Source organism: Staurois parvus, unplaced genomic scaffold, assembly GCF_062004578.1.
Source record: "Staurois parvus isolate SC_StPar_1 unplaced genomic scaffold, SC_StPar_1.0 ptg001482l, whole genome shotgun sequence".
NCBI classification, from domain to species: Eukaryota; Metazoa; Chordata; class Amphibia; order Anura; family Ranidae; genus Staurois; species Staurois parvus.
In genome coordinates this window covers 410,842-428,257 of record NW_028319278.1, presented here as the reverse complement: position 1 = coordinate 428,257, position 17,416 = coordinate 410,842, and the positions used below count along the sequence as shown (strand labels likewise).

At 45.8% G+C, this 17,416-nt stretch overlaps 1 protein-coding gene across 1 annotated transcript; it reads left to right on the top strand.

The window, feature by feature from the left end:
* LOC149435678 (E3 ubiquitin-protein ligase TRIM11-like) lies at positions 1–3,359 on the top strand. The gene is made up of 2 exons (XM_089662487.1): positions 1–504; positions 3,246–3,359. Exons 1-2 carry the CDS (start codon positions 1–3, stop codon positions 3,357–3,359), a joined length of 618 nt encoding a protein of 205 aa, XP_089518613.1.
* The last annotated feature ends 14,057 nt before the right edge of the window (positions 3,360–17,416 follow it).

Here is a 17,416-nt window from a genome sequence, read left to right as displayed (position 1 = left end):
ATGGCGGCTGCTTTTCTGAGAGCTGAGCTGGAATGTTTCATTTGTATGAACATTTATACAGATCCTGTAATGCTGATATGTGGACACAACTTCTGCCGGGTCTGTATTGGTCGTGTGCTGGATACACAGGAGGAGTCTGGAGGGTATTCCTGCCCTGAATGCAGACAGAAGTTTCCGGATCGTCCTCCACTGCACAGGAACATAACACTGCATAACATAGTGGACAAGTTCCTGTCTGCTCAGCCAGATCAAGAGGAATCCGGGGTCTCTGGAGTCCACAAAAATACACCAGGACACAACTTAACTGACCCCACCTTCCCCTTGGAGAGAAGTAAATGCACCATCCACAACAATGGTTTGAAGTATTTCTGTTCTAAAGATGATACCTGCATCTGTGAGTCTTGCTATGTGCTTGGAGAACATCAAGGACACCAGGTGGAGATGCTGGATGAGGCCTTTGAGAAGAAGAAGAAAACACTGAGGAAAGTTCTGCAGACACTTCTGGCAAAGAGAGAGGAGATGGAGGAAAGAGTCCAGAGTCTGCAGGAACACAGGATGAAAGTAGAAGTAAAATCAGCTGGTGACACCAAGAGAGTCACTACCCTGTTTAAAGATCTCAGGAAATGTCTGGAAGACCCAGAAAAGGAATTTCTGAGGGAACTCTTGGGACAGGCAAAGCAGGTCTCCATCTCCATGTTGGATAAGATTCGGGATCTGGAAATAAAGAAGGAGGAGCTGTCCAGGAAGATGCGTGACATTGAGGAGCTGTGTAACATGACGGATCCACTGACTGTCCTACAGGAATCAGACACAGGTGACTTGTGTGATACTGAGGATGGAGATAACGAAGACAGAGAGAGATATGAGGAACTCCTCCATGATGGAGGGGGGCTGGATGTGGCTAGGATCCTATATGCAGGTTTATCTAATTTAATAACAGAGGCAGTTGAATACTTCCATAATCCAGAAGCTGCAGACATATTACTGGATTTAAACACAGCTCATAATAATCTACATATATCAGATGACAGGAAAACTGTATCCTGGTCAGATATGGACCAGAATCGCCCAGAAACACCAGAGAGATTCACAGATTATTCTCAGGTGATGAGCAGTCAGAGTTTCTCCTCGGGACGACATTACTGGGAGTTGGAAGTCGGGAAAACATTTCGTGGCAGTTTTGGGATGTGTTACCCCAGTGTAGACAGGAAAGGAAGTAATTCATTGATTGGGCGTAATGACAAGTCCTGGGGTGCTAAAATAGGTATTTTCGATGCTACTTTTGAAAACAATAAAAAGAACATCTTTTATACTGGTATCACCAAAACCAGAATCAGGATATATCTGGATTATGAGGCCGGGAGGATCTCCTTTTATGATCTGTGTGACCCGAGCCGACACCTCCACACCTTCACCACCACCTTCACTGAGCCCCTCCATGCCGGGGTATGTGTAGAGCAAGGTTTTATAAAGATATATGGGGGGATCCCGGAGATGTGAGACCTCCACCTAGAGAATGGTGACATCAAAGGAAAGGGTGGTGGGATTGGTTCACCGTTCAGCCAATGGTTGGAGGAAGTGGTGACTATGTTATGTTAGAAATACAAAAGGGTTGAATTACTAACGGCAAATAGACTGTGCAGTTGCTCCAGAGCTTAGTAAATGAGCAGGAGCTCTGGTGACTTCCATCATCCAATCGTATGCAAGCAAAATTCTGAATATTTTCTTTTTTTTCTCCTTGCATGTGATTGGGAATTCTTTGTAAAGTGAATCTTTACCTCATTTACTAAGCTCTGGAGCAACTGCGCTTGCAGAGTACAACTGAACTTTTGCAAAGTGCACAGTAAATCAAACCCCGAAGTCTGCAATTGCAGACCTTCTTCTGAAAATGCGAGTTACCCGGCTTTGTTTAATGTAACCCACATGGAAGAAAAATATATTTGAAATCTATTTTAAAAATATCCTTCCCAAATATTTGGCCATATATTTGAAATACTACAATTTTTGCCGTATTGAATATATTTCAAAATACATTTCAATAAATATATATGTTGAAATAAGTTTTTATTACAAAATATATATATTTGTAAATGCAGTCCAAAAAAAAATATATATATATATACACACACACACATATATATATATATATATATATATATATACTGTGTATATATATATATATATATATATATATATACTGCATGTTGAAATTAGTTTTTATTACAAAATATATGAAAAATATTTTTAAAAATACCTTTCAAATATTCTGTATGTCTTTAAAAATGCAAATCTACATTTTTGGAATGCATTTACATATATTTTTAAATATATATTTTATAAATATATTCTTCAGGTTTTTATCAACATATAAAAAAGTCATTTTAACATATATTTTTATTTATATTTGTAAATGCACTCCAAAAATGTAGATTTGTATTTTTAAAGGCATAAAGTATATTTGAAATGTATTTTTAAAAAATATTTTTCATATATTTTGTAATAAAAACACATTTCAACATGCAGTATATATATATGTATAGATATATGTATATATATGTATATATATATATATATATATTGAATATGGCCATAATTGTGTTATTTCAAATATATGGCAATAGTTTGGGAAAGAATATTTAAAAAATGTATTTCAATTGTATTTTTCTTCCATGTGGGAAGAACTGTGTCCGGGTCAAAGACTGCAGCCAAAGCACTGCCATGACATCCAGGGAACAACCATTCTCTAAAGAAGAGTTGAACAATGTCAGCCTCCACAATTCTCTCATGATGGAGGCCCTTTAAATGCAATTATTTCATGCCAAGGTGTGTCGGGATTCCAAGGACGGTCCCGGGATTTAGATTTTTGGTTCCTGGAAATGTTGCCAATTTTAGTAATCATTTCTACAAATGTTTCTACTGTGATTTCTATTACAGAGTAATTTCACTTTCGTGGTGATAATAAATGGTGATGGATATTTTATTCCTCGATTTCCTGTTTCTATTGATGTCGGCAGTTTTCAGTCCTGGAAATACACATCTTCCTTCATGCAGGACAGAATTCTGGGAAATCTATGGCAGAAAACATGAGCAGGAATGGGTCAGCCCAATCTCCGGTGATATGATAATACCAGACCGGTCTCCGGGACTCGGCCTGGCTTGCCTCATGTTATCTCGGCTTCTACAGATAATATTGATACAAAAGTCTACAATGAAATGTAAAGTGATGATTTATTATGTTATATTAGAAGGAGATCAAGGCTGAATATGGAGTTATCGGGGCAATACTGGACTATAGGGATGAGGTTCATATTCGGTTCAGCAAATCCTGGGCGAGCAACAATTTTAATAAGGCAGAATAAAAAAAAAATACAGTAAAGTCCCCCCCCCCAAAAAAAAAAAAAAGAAATGCATACCAGAACCTTTGAATCTGACAGGAATTTGAAGCTGGATCCTCATCCGCAAAAATTCATGAAGTCCAACTTAACATTCCACATGAGATCCTTAACCTCTTCCCCTGCCAATGAACGGCCGTATGGGAGATTTTGCAGATGTGGGGGAACATTTCTAAATGTCCCCCCGCATCCATTACCCTGGGAGCGAGCAGAGCCCCGATCTGTGCCCCAGTCCCAGGGAGTACCTCCCCTCAGAAGAAGAGATGAAACAAGGGACACGTGCACCACAGGAACCAGGTGGGATCCAAGAGGGGCTGCGGGCTGCTTGATGGTGTATGTAGAGCCTGACTCCCATTCCCAGGGATGTCTGGAGCTTTGAAGATGAGGGTCTTTCTCTCTGTCGCCAGGAGGGGGGGTAGTGGAAGGCTCTCCCGAGTGGAGGGCAGGGGTGTTGTTGGTCAATGTCAGGCTCTCTCCAAGGGGGGGGGGGGGGGTTTGGGTTGGTGTCTGTTGGAGCAAATGATTTTTGTGTTGCCTAGGGCAGCACAAAACCTAAATACACCGCTGTATGAAGGGATGGGGAGTGGTTAATGTATCAGTACATTTGTTCATACATTACATTCAAAAGCACCCCAATGGTATAACACAGTGGCGTACCGAGGCCGGTGCGGGGGGTGCGGTCCGCACTGGGTGACACCGACCTCACGGGGTGACACCAGACCAGCTCCACAAAAAGGTAAGTTGTAAAGCAAGCTGACGATCCTCGCAGGATGGATCCGACCCATCCTGCGGAGATCGTCGGCTTTCTTTACAACTTACCTTTTCTTCTGGTGTCACCCCGTATAGGTTGCATACGGACGATACTGCGGGGTGACACCGGTGTATCGGTAAGATGTGTCTCTCATGCAGGGGCGTATCCACCGCGAGGCTAACAAGGCGTTTGCCTAGGGCGGCAATTTTAGTAGGGCGTCCCCCCTTTGAGCAGCAGCGGACAGCAGGAAGATCGATGCGGTGGGGTGTGAGGGAGGGAAGTTGCAGAGCAAGGATCGTGCATCTCTCCCTCCAGCAGCTGACAAGCCAGGACCAGGGGAATGCCTGGAGCAGGGAGAGAAGTGATGAAAGAGCCCAGAGGAGGTGAGCTGTGTTGTGTTCTGTGGACTCTCCCTCCTGTCATCCATACGGTAGATTACACTGACACTGATCACTGACAGAACGTATGAGACTGCACACCCCTTCCTGCTGCATGGAGATCAGCAGCCCTTGGAGAGGGGCGAGAGGGGCGAGAGGGGGGAGGGGTGGGTGGGTGGGTGTGTGTGTGTGGTCCCATACGATCTGAGGGAGGGGGGGGAGAAAGGGAAGAGAGAGAGGGAGGGAAAAGAGAGAGAGGGAGGAAAGAGAGAAGGGGGGGGGGAGAGAGGGAAGAGGGAGAGGGGGATAAAGAGAGAGAGGGAAGGGGGGGAGAAAAAGAGGGAGAAAGAGGGAAGAGAGAGGGGAGGGGAGAGAGAGAGAGAGGGAAGAAGAGATAAATAAAAGGAGGAAGAGAGAAAGAAAGAGAGAGAGAGGGAGAAAGAGAAAAGGGGAGAGAAAGAGAGGGGGGTGAGAGAGAGGGGGGAGAAAGAGAGAGGGGAGAAATAGAGAGGGGGGGAGAAAGAGAGAGGGGGAGAAAGAGAGGGGGGGAAAGAGAGAGAGAGAGGGGGAGATAGAGAGGGGGGGGAGAGAGAGGGGGGAGAAGAGAGAGGGGAGAAATAGAGAGGGGGGAGAAAGAGAGAGGGGGAGAAAGAGAGGGGGGGAAAGAGAGAGAGGGGGGTGAAAGAGAGAGAGAGGGGGGAGAAAGAGAGAGGGGGAGAAAGAGAGAGAGGGGGGAGAGAGAGGGGGGAGAAAGAAAGAGAGGGGGGGAGAAAGCAGGAGAGAGGGAGGGGGGAGAAAGAGGGAGAGAGGGGGGAGAGAGGGGGGAGAGAGAGGAGAGAGGGAAGAGAGGGAGAGAGAGAGAGAGAGGGGGAGAGAGGGAAGAGAGGGGAGAGGGGGAGGAAAGAGAGAGGGGGGGGAGAGAGAGAGAAGAAAAAGAAAGGGAGAGAGACATAATATACATACACACACTTATTGAACTCTCTCACTCTCTCGGGGGGGGGGGGGGGGCACACATTTTTTGTGTTGCCTAGGGCAGCACAAAATCTAAATACACTACTGCTCCCATGTAGATATGTCCCCCTGAAGCATCTGCGCATGTCCCGGTTTCAGGCCGGATCACTGGATGATAGAACTACTGCTATCATCGATTGATCGTGCCTGGAAGAGGGACATGCGCAGTTGTCCCAGACCCGCTTCAAGAATAGGTAAGTTGTAAAGAAAGCTGACGATCCCCGCAGGATGGATCGGAGTCCTATCCATTATGCTCAATCTGCAGATCCGATCCATTCTGCGGGGATCGTCGGAGGGGGTGTCACCAAGTGTTACCGCACCGGGTGACACCAACCCTAGGGACGCCCCTGGTATAACGCTTCAAAGGTTTGCCAAAATGGATCTGGACTAATTGGTCCTTCAAGGAAAAGGCACGTCTAAAAGTCAACTGCAATAAGGAGGAAACATATTTCTCTATCTGTGTGTCCTCAAGTAACCGATCCCAGGGAGTAGAAAGGATTGATTGTTACTCTGAGTGGGGTACAATGTTCAGGACACCCCATTCTGCGTTCCTTGTTATGTGCTACCCATCACCCAGTTTGAAAAGTTGAAACCAAGAGCAACACTGGACTTCTTTTTACTGCATTCTAATTGTCCTCCTCAGTTGCTCATGGGTTGTCCTATTTGCCTTCCAATCACAAATCAGTAAGTGGGGGGCTAGCAACTGCGGGAAACAATTTACAGTGGTCTCCAGACACAAGAAGCATCACAAAAACTAAACACACAACAGTTGTCAGAGCTCCTCCCATCTCCATATCATTTTTACGACTGACTTTCTTTTAACAATGGACTTTTCTTTCTGATAACAGGTAGGAGAGTTCTATATTTCCTCCATAAGTTAAAACTGCAGTCTTCAGTGTAGACATTCTGAGATCTTCCCAGTCTAGAGAAATGTAAAACCCCAGCATATTCTGCAGCATTCCTATGGCCGTAGTATGATGGAGGAGGAGAAAAGGCAGACGGACATCATGTGCCCTCCGATGTTCACCAGTCCATATCAGAATATCTTCTTCTCACAGATGTACTTGTAGCTCAGAGAACAGTGATCGTCATTCCACTCATGTCCATCCCTTAACTCAACGCAGTCTTCTCCTCCTCCAAAACCATGACCCTTCCAGTCACCGACTCCCAGAACCTGAAGGACAGAAGAGATAATGATGATTACACCAAGACAGACAACGTGCAGAACTGGAACCTCTGAGGGTAGCGGCCAGGTGTCCAAGGATCTCTAAACCAAAAGATCAATGATATTGTCCTCAATCCCACAACAGGCCATTCAGAATAATAGTGTTCAGGTGATATGAAAGGTAAAGTTCTTTTCACAACAAGCATGTTACACTCACCTGCTATGTGCAAACGTTGTGCACAGAGAAGCCCCAATCCTCTTCTTCTTGAGTCCCCTGCCGATGCTCCTGGTTCCTCCTCTTTTCCGAGTACCCCCATAGCATGTCACTTGTATGCTTGCTCCGCTCCCACTTCCTCCTCACTGGCTGTGATTGACAGTAGTGGGAGCCAATGGGGTGGCAGAGACCCAGGAGGGACGTCGCTGTGGTGCATATCACTGGGTCGTGATCAGGCTCAGGTAAGTGTTGGATGGGCTGTGGAGGGAGCTACTTACCGAAAGTTTTTATTTCTTCATGCATAGAATGAAGCTACGTTAAAGGAGAAGTGTGAGCTTAAAAAAAAAGACAAACATCCCTACTTACCTCCATAATGAAGCATCTATGTGGTGCTTCAGCTGTACCACATCAGCTCTATGACCAAGAACCGAGCTATCGCCCATGATGGGTGATCACACGTTTTTGGTCTTCTCAGAGCAGAGAGTGCTGACTGTCAGTCATCACTCTCCAATCTGTTCTTCCAGCATTCACTGGAGGACTGGGCTGATGTCAGGGATCGCGGCGTCCTGTCGGCCGGCGCATGCGCGCTGGCAACGGCTCACGCCGGGATACAAGCACTAGGTCCCGGCGAGCCGCGGATGACAGGATGCCGCGCATGTGCAGTGGGAGCCGGGGGCGCGCCTCGGGCGACCAATGACAGCCCGGGGGCGCGTCCTGGGCGGCCAATGACAGTGCAGGGCGCGATATTTAAAGATGCCCTGCACTGTCACTGATTGCCGCAAGGTCTTCTGAGTTCCTGTATCCTGTACCTGTGTTTTTGATCCTGATTGACCCTGACTACTCTACTCTCTCCTGCATTTTGACCCGGATTGTCCTGACTACTCTACTCTCTCCCGCATTTTGACCCGGATTGTCCTGACTACTCTACTCTCTCCCGCATTTTGACCCGGATTGTCCTGACTACTCTACTCTCTCCCATCCTGACCCCCGGCTTGTTAAACCTATCTACGGACTGACTTCTCCTGCTGACCCTGCGAGTGACCTGACGATTCTCCGCCTGCCGATTCTGTACCACGCCTCTCCCACGGGACCACTGCTCGCAATCTATCCTGCTGGGCCCTGCCGTCCTCCTCACATCTGGCTCTTCCGGTACCAATACATCCCCAGAGGTTCTCCCTGCCACTGGTGGGCCTGCTCAGAGGTCGTGACCTGGTCCTGGTCTGTTTCAAGTCCATCCCCACCATCAGGGGCCCTGGTGAAAGCACAGACCGGGACTTAGACTCCACGCTTTGGGTAGGTCTGTCAAGTGGGCAGCCAGCAGCACCACCTGGCAGATCATAACAGCTGGGGAGGGGCAGGTGTGACTGGCTCTGGCTCTCAGCTGCGCTCTGAAGAGTAGAACTAGCTGTCAATCAGGCAGTGGGGTGGATTCAAGCAATATTGTCAGGATCCTTCCTGAGCCTGGTGCTTCTTTTTCCCATTATCTGATAGTGGACAATAGTGTTGGGCTAGATGTTCAAGTTGAATGTAAGTTCGACTCAAACATCAGCTGTTCGTGTCTTCATCAAACACACAAGCAGTAAGGGTGTTCAGTGGGCTATTCGCCTACCGTGCCCCACAATGTACTGCGCCCTGACAGTGCATTGTGATTGGCTAAAGCAATGCACCTGACCACAGGTCAGGTGACATGCTTCTTTGGTCAATCACAGAGCATGATGACATCGCAAGGCAGGTTGTGGGGAAGAGGCCCTTGTCACCATCAACATGGTGCTTTGGGGGGGAGCCCCCCTGCCCCAAAGCACCCCCAAATGTTGAGGGCATGTGGCCTGGTATGGTTTGGGGGGGGCACTCACTCAGCCCTCCTTTCCTGACCTACCAGGCTGAATGCTTGGATAAGGGTCTGGTATGGATCTTGGGGGAACCCCACACCATTTTTTTTTTAATTTTGGCATGGGGGTTCACCTCAAAATCCATACCAGACCCAAATATTTCAATTGCCGGCATCTTTATGCATAAAGATATGAATACATTGCTTTGTTCTTATATCAATTAGTGATTTAGCATAACATAATATACATATTAGAAAAACAAAGAATATCAATGCTCCATTGTATTAATATATGTACATGTTATATTCACTCCTTGTGCCTGGGGGGGGGGGGGGGGGGGATTACTGCTGAAGAACCAGTGTGTCACAGCATGTTTAATTAGTTTTTGTATAGATTATGGCAAGCACTAAGTTTCTTGACAGATATATGGGATTGACCATGTTTCCGGAGCCGTCCAATTAACTTCCAGTATTCTCACTGACTGGTGTCCAATGAGGAACCAGGTGCCCTTATATAAACCTCTCCGGATATGGCAGTTGTCACTTCCTAAAGAAGCCTTTTAGGGTGAAACGTATGTTGGACTGGCATTACGGCACTTCCGGGCCTGGCAATAGTGAAAGTGAGGTTTGAAGTGCAAAGCGGCCATCTTTAAAAACATATATGCCTGGAACACTGGCGCTGGTTCACAAGCACCTGTACAAGTGAGTGGAATATTTTAGTGATTTTGATTCCTATTAAAGTACTACACTTAGAGAAGCTATTCACTTGTCTGATTCATTCATTGGCCGGCTGCATTCCCGTGGGAGGAATATCTAAAACTAACCTAAAGTATATTACTGGAAAACCGATTGGAATCCCTTATATCTGGCTATACTCCACGGAGATTTAGAGGGAGAAAAATGGAAAATCCAACAAAAGGTGGTTCCCTATATAACCAAAGGCGCATTTGACCACCATAATTGGGGCCAAAGGATCTGGTGAGGGAGTCATCCACACTTCACGATTATGAACACGCGGTGAAGATCGGTCACATTTATTTTTTATATTTTTTTTTATTTATTTTTGACCCTCTTTGGAATTTTCTATTACTCTGTTTTGGGACAGTTACAAGAGTTGTCATTCTATTCAAGGTTTTTTATTATTTACTTCACATGTTCACTATTGGTTGAATTGCTATACGGAGGGGTTACAATATCTTTTTGGTCTAAGCACTTTTAGGTGCCCGCAGCCACATCCCCTGAATGCACCAAATCTTGTCTGATCTCTGAAGCTAAGCAGGGTCAGTCCTGGTTGGTATCTGGATTGGAGACCTCCTGGGAATACCAGGTGCTGAAGGTTAAAAATTTTTGCATGGACCAAAATTGAGATAATCCTCAGGTGGTACTAATCTTGTACTTATTGCACTCTATGAAGTTTATTGTTTGGGCAAATATAGCGCCTATTTTATATTTTATTTGCATGTTTAATCCCAATATGTATTGGGCTCGCAGCCATCCTGCCAACAGGACAACACTGCCGGTGGGGTGGGGGAGCCAGGAGAGGAGACACAGGCACGGCCACACAGTGGGTGTCAGGAATGGACTTGCCAATAACGGTGGGACTCACCTGCCTTGTGGGCTGCAGTACCAGGGCTGGCCAGCGGGTGCTCTCAGCAATCAGAGACTCACCCCTGCAGTCAGCCAAAACATCTGAAGCTGATTGCAGGGGTTGTATTTAAGGAATGGCCAGACTCACAGTCAGGGCCTTGGTGTGTGTTTTTCCATGGGCCCCTGTATCTTGTAACCTGCATTCCTGTTCCTGTTTCTGCCTGACTTGTTGCCGACCCTGCCTGATCCTGACCTCTGCTGACTTCTCCTGTTTGATCCCTGGCTTGTGACCCTGACCATTCTCTCCGTCTGCTCCTCCTGTACCTACCTGCCCGATAGTTATCGACCCGGCCTGCCTGACTACGTTGTGCACTATATGTGTATGTACCTGTGTATCTATATCAGTTTAGGTTTGGGTTTGTTTCACCTTGTTGTATGTATTTGTGTTAGCTTGGGGTTTGGTGCACTGCGTTTATGTTTGTATTGTTAGTCTTTAATAAATTGTCTTATTTATACCATATCTGAAGCCTGCGTTTCCCTGTGTCAGTCCACACACTTCTGGTCATACCCGGAGCCCTGACAGTGGGAGTCGAGCAGCGACTCAAGCCCGCATCATAACCGTCCAGACCACAGCTGCCACCCACCTCCTGCTGTGTGGCCCGGTCACCTGCCAAGGCATGCAGCCCTGGGCCACCGAGCAAATGCTCCATGTGCCCTATGGCCAGTCCAGGTCTGACATGATTTTTGACCATCTTGGTAACATTAGTGGTCAGTATATTCAGGTGTTAAGGCAGGACTGATCCCAGCTCTCCCAGGAATTCCTGTGACCAGTCTTGCTGACATTTTGCTGATTGCTGCTCAGAGAAGGACTACCCCACATCAATGTTTTTGACTATCTAAGTAACATCAGTTGTCAAGGCTAGACTGTTCCCAGCTCTACAAGGAATGCATGGGAAGAGTCTTCCTGGCATTTTGATTCATGCCGAATATTTACTACATATTGTGAGTTTTAAAGGCTTTGCTGCTTCCCACATCCAGTCTCTTCAGCCCTGTTTGATGTGCAAGTGATTCTTCACTATTGAAGGTCCTTGTGGGTTTCCTTGTCCTTCCTTGGGCCAGGTCCGGGCTTCCTGGATTCCAAGATGAGGATCGTTTTATTGGCCAGCAACTTGTACTGTTTCCATATATATTTATAAGAATGTGCTCCGGCCCCTGAGGAAGAGTATGAAATGCGTCGACCAACTTCCACACATGATGTTGCAATAATACCAACTGTGTTGATAATCTCTTTTCTCTCTCCCGCTGCCATCTCCATGTGCACACAAGGTGGGGGGCAGGGAGACCACACTTTGAGATGCTGGGTGAAAGCGATGGGTTTGTATGTAAAAGAGGAAACTCAGCAGGCCCTCTGACTTCCAGATTCACATACAAGCCCATTACTTTCAGCCAGCAGCTCAGTGTGGTCTGCCTGCCCCCACCTTGTGTGCGCATGCAGGGCTGAGCGGGAGGGGGGGTACTGTACTGGGCTGGGTGGGGGGCTGAGCAGAGAGTGCCACAGCAGATATCACAACTTTTTTTTTTTTAACACCTTTCTTTTATATGTTACTAAACCACACCAAGTTACCTCTCTCATGGCCAGGCTGCAGTGATATGGAGGTGCAGGATATTAGGGAAAAGTAGCATCCCCCTTCCACCAGGTAATGACACATGCCCTCCTGCCCCCTCTAGATATTGCCCTCCTTCAAGTGCCCCCCACTTCAGCTAATAGATAGATGACCCCCTCCTCCTTTAAAAACAGATGACTATCCAACCTGGTAATGACACATTTCCCCCACTAGGCAATGACAGATGCCCCCCCCCCCCCTCCACCAGGCAATGACAGATGACCCTTACCCCCCACCAGGTAATGACAGATGACCCCCCACCAGGTAATGACACATGCCCTCCTGCCTCCTCTTGGTATTGATAGATGACCCCTCCAAGAGCCCCCACTTTAGCTTATCATAGATGACCCCCTCCTCCTATAAAGGCAGATGACTCCCCCACCTGGTAATGATGGATGACCCCCTCCCACCACCAGGCAATGAGATGACCCTCCCCCCACCACCAGGTAATTATAAATGCCCCCCTTCCCCACCAGGTAATGACATATACCCCCTCCCCCACAGAGCAGTCTCTGGAGCCCACAGTCCCACGGTGGCCCCTCAGGAGGTGTTACAGGATTTTGTGCAAATTTTTGTGTGGGTGTCAGCAGGAGTTGTGGGGCGGTGTTTCTGTTCTCTGCACGGATCCGGCCGCCATCTTTATACCTCCCCAATGACAGCAGTACCAGCTCCTTGACAGTGCTCTCTCCCTCCCTTAGTCCGGTGACAGCTCGGTGTCCAGCAGGGCTGGCCTCATCCCGTCCTTCCTCCTCTACTCTCCGACTCAGGACTTGAAAATGGAGCCAAAAGCTCAGTTTCCACTTTGCCCATGATAGTGACAGTGAGACAACAGGGGCCCCCCGAAGCACAAGCAGGTCACAGTTGTGACCTCTGAGACCCCTGATGCTACACACATGGATCTCAGTTTGATCAGATGCTTTGGAAAGACCCCGGATCTCTCCATAAAGAGGACTTGTCATGGCCCATGCTATTACAAGGGATGTTGTTCATAGCAAAGTTGATATAAAAAAAGAAAAGTTTTAACTAAAACAGACAAAATGTAAAAAGGAAAAGTGTGATCTCAGCACACATCTGAGGTATCGTCACGAATGTCAGAGCGAGACCAATAATTCTAGCACTTGACCTCCTGTGGAACTTGAAACTGGAAATCTGTAAAGGCTCTTAAAGCGTCTTCTATGAAGATTTTTAGGTACTGTAGTTCCATTCCATGGACATGAGCAATTTAACCACTTGGCAACCACGCTATAACCGAATGATGGCTACAGTGGGGTTGTCCAGTTCTGGGAGGGCGTCATATGATGCCCTCCCACGCACACCCGGCTTTCTCCATGGCAGCTGTGTCCTATGGACACAGCTGATCACGTGATGTGGTAAAAGGCCAATCACAGCGCCCTTTTACCATGTGATCAGCTGTGTCCAATGACCCAACAGAACATGGGGTATATATAGTTGCTGGTTATCGGCTGCACTTTCCTCCCCTGTTCGCAGGGAAGTACTGCCGATAACCGGCAATTGTCAGAACAGATCGGCACTGATGATCAGTGCCACCCAGCAGTGTCATCCACCAGTGCTGCCCATCAGTGCCACCAGTCAGTGCTGCTCATCAATGCACATCGGTGAAGGAGAAAAATTACCTGCTTGCAAAACGTTACAATAGAAACAAACTTTTTTTTTTTTGCAAATTTTTTTGGCTCTTTTTTGTTTATAGCGAAAAAAATAAAACACCCAATCACTTGTCTTCAGGAAACTCATTTCTCAAGGCAAGCCACTCCTAAGTTGTTGTTTTTTTTTTAGTTTGTTTGTTTTTTTTTTCATGTTAGATATTGGCAAGTCTTTACTGCGTCTGCTACAACTACACAACGTGGTGTTTTGATTCGTTTCATCGCTCAGTACCCTTTACTCTCTCGGCCGAGATTAGAGACCCGGAAGGCCTTTATCTAATTCTCACAGGCCAACTCATGGATGCTGATATCACCATTGTGTCATACTATGCCCCCAACAGGCACCCTACATCCTTTCTTTCTCACTTACTTGAGGTGGTAGCCTCCCATAAGCTGGGTATGGCCATCATTTGTGGTGATTCTAATCAGGTTTTAATGCCCTTTTTGGATAAATCCCCCTCCATCTCCGCTCACTAGCCCTGCTAAGCCTTCCTTTAACCATCTACTTGCCAAACACAAATTAGTTGACTCCTGGTTTGAATTAAACCCCACTAAAAAACATTACACTTACTATTCGCACCCACATAAATCTTTCTCGTGCATTGACCACATCTTCCTGAGCATTGGCATAGCTCCTGAACTTTTATCCTCGTCTAGTATTCCATTTACCTGGCCGGATCATAGTGCGGTCCTGACCACTGTTGCTTCACCTATTCCAACGGCTCAAGACACCTCCTGGTGCCTCAATGAATCTTTGCTTAAAAACCTGTCTTATCGGGCAGACTTTGAGATAGTTCATAAGGACTACCTATTCCATAATTCCATAATTCATGGGAAGTGCATAAGCCGGTGATTCATGGGGCTCTTATTCGTCAAATGACCCTTCTTAAAAAAGATCTCAAATCTCTACTTCAGAGACTGGAATGTTACTTTAACTCCTGCTACACAACCTTCCAAGCCGACCCGATAAGGCCCGATTAGAACTAGACCTATTTTTAACTGACTCAGCAGATAAATTAGTGAGAGGCTTCCAACATAAATTTTATTTTCAAGCTAACAAGCCAGACTCTCTGCTTGCATGCACTCTCAGATCACTGAATACGCCCTCTAAACCCACTAGACTTAAGGTGGCACGAGACATCTATACCATCAACCTGGCCAAGATTTTGCAAAAATTTCAATCTCATCTAGCTTCCCTGTACTCATCTGTGCGTTGGATGTTTCGAAGACAGAGGCCTTTTTTTTTCACATATTAAGCTTCCGGAGCTCTCACAGGCCCATCGCTCCAAGTTGGATTCTCCTATTACTGAGCCTGAAGTGGCTATGGCCATAAAAGGTTTGAAAGTTATCTTCTCACTACTGCTTTTAACATGCTACTTGATGGACGTTCTTTCTGTTCAGAATCCTTATTGGCCGTTATTTGCTCCCTAAACCCCACTCTGATGATTCTATTTGGTCTAACTATCTCACTTCTGAATCTTAACATTAAGCTTTTAGCTAAAATACTGGCGACCAGATTAAATACTATGATTGGGAGACTTATTCATCGTGACCAGGTGGGGTTCATACCAGTGCAGCGGGCCGGAGACAATATCTGTAGGGTTGTGTTGATTGAACATGTGGCCAGAACACAATGTATCCCCTGTTGCTTCCTATCACTTGATATTATAAAGGCTTTCGATACCATGTCGTGGTCCGATCTACAATCTACCTTACAAAAATGGGGGTTTGGTCCTCACTTTCTTCACTGGATTTCAGCCTTTTATGATTATCAGAGCGTATGTCAAGTATGCTGGATACAAATCAGACTCTCTATGCATCGGCAGAGGAACACGTCAAGGTTGTCCCTTATCTCCTATATTTGCTCTTCTTATCGAACCTTTAGCCAAGCACATCCGTTCGGATTCCAAAATTAGAGGAATTGAACTTGGAGGACATCATCATAAATTGTGTCTTTTCGCAGACAACATTCTGCTGTTCTTATCCACTCCGCAAATTTCGGAGCCAAACTTACTAGCCACGCTCTCTCAATTTGCTTCTCTTTCTGGCTCTCTGTAAACGCTCAGAAAATTACCGCCCTTAACATATCACTATCGGAGGAAGAGCTATGGCTCACCCAAGCGTTTTTACCCTTTTCATGGGCCCAGCATCTTCTTTATTTGGGTATCAAGTTAACAACTTCTCATTCTGACCTTTTTGCTGCTAATTATCCCCCAATACTCACATCTGTATCTTCAATGACTCGCTGGTCCTCTCTTCCAATTTCTTGGATATGTAGGATTAACGTTCTTAAGATGGTTCTTACCCAAATTACTATATCTCTTTCGAGTCTTGATGATTTCTGTCCCGGCCTATTTCCTTCGTATTTTGCAGAGGCGAGCATTGTCTTATGTTTGGGGCACAAAAAAAAAGCTGCGGATACCTAGTTCCACATTGTTTCTCCCCAAAGCCTGTGGCAGAACCGCTCTTCAAACCCACCACAAAACATTCTCTGTCTACCTGGGATAGATTCAAGGCTACATATGGATTGCAATCCACTCACAATCCAATGCTCTCCTTTTTCAAAAACCCTACCTTTCTTCCAGCTTGGGAAAGTCTTACCTCGCTTCATGTCTGGAATGCCACGGGCCTTATACGCCTATATAAACTAGTCAATGCGTCCTCTTTTCTGTCCTTCCCCACTCTCTGTGACTCCTTTTTTGGCCTTCTGGGTTTATATCATTTGTTTGGCCTGTATCCTGTTTTATACCCGGCCTCTTGAAGGCCTGCCCGTCTGTGTTTGTCAGCCCCCCCGTCTTTCTTCTTTTCTGTATCCTATGTTGAAATAAAAATCTTTGACAAGGAAAAATAAAACACCCAGTGGTGATTACATACCACCAAAGGAAAGCTGTGTGTGAAAAAAAAAGATAAAAATTTCATATGGGTACAATGTTGCATGACCATTCAAAGTGCAACAGTGCTGAAAATTGTCCTGAAGGGGATATATGTGCCAGGTAGGCAAGTGGTTAAAGTGTGCCATGTTAAGTATCTATTTACTCATAACATAACATTTTTTATATTTTACAAAAAAAAATGGGTATTATATTTTTGTTTGTGTACACTAAAATTCATTAGTGTGTTTCTTACTAATTTTTATTGCTGCACAGCCATTTTTAAAAAGAAAAGTTGCAAAAAACACCATTTTAATCTCCAGGGCCTCTGCTGTCAAAAAATGTTTGGGGGTTTTAAGTAATTTTCTGGCAAAAAAAATGTATGTGAAAAGTATCAGAATTGGCCCGGGTGGTTAAAGGTGAACCCCCTTTGTCTGTATAATATGGGCAGCACAGGGGCTAAATGGTTAGCACTTCTACCTGGCAGTACTAGGGGTCACTGGTTTGAATCCAAACCATGGCACCACCTGCCTAGAGTTTGGATGTTCTCCCTGTGCCTGCGTGGGTTTCCTCCGGGTATTCCGGTTTCCTCCCACACTCCAAAGACATGCTGGTAGGTTAATTGGATCCTGTCTAAATTGTCCCTAGTATGTGTATGTATGAATGTGAGTTAGGGACCTTAGATTGTACGCCCCTCGGGGGCGGGGGCTGATGTGAATGTACAATATATATGTAAAGTGCTGTGTAAATTGATGGCGCTATATAAGCACCTGAAATAAAATAAGTCTATTATATTGCAAGATTAGCCCTACCCCCTACAATTAATATGCTTTCTGCTCACAAGTTTCTTTGGTGATGTCTGTTTTACATTGTAAAACAAAACCCAAAATGCTAAA

Bases quoted from the DNA above. Each gene is read 5' to 3' on its own strand.
- LOC149435678 (XM_089662487.1), top strand. From the start codon at position 1: ATGGCGGCTGCTTTTCTGAGAGCTGAGCTGGAATGTTTCATTTGTATG. The intron at 505-3,245 runs GCAAAGAGAGAG...ATGTTATATTAG, and splicing joins AAGTTCTGCAGACACTTCTG to AAGGAGATCAAGGCTGAATA.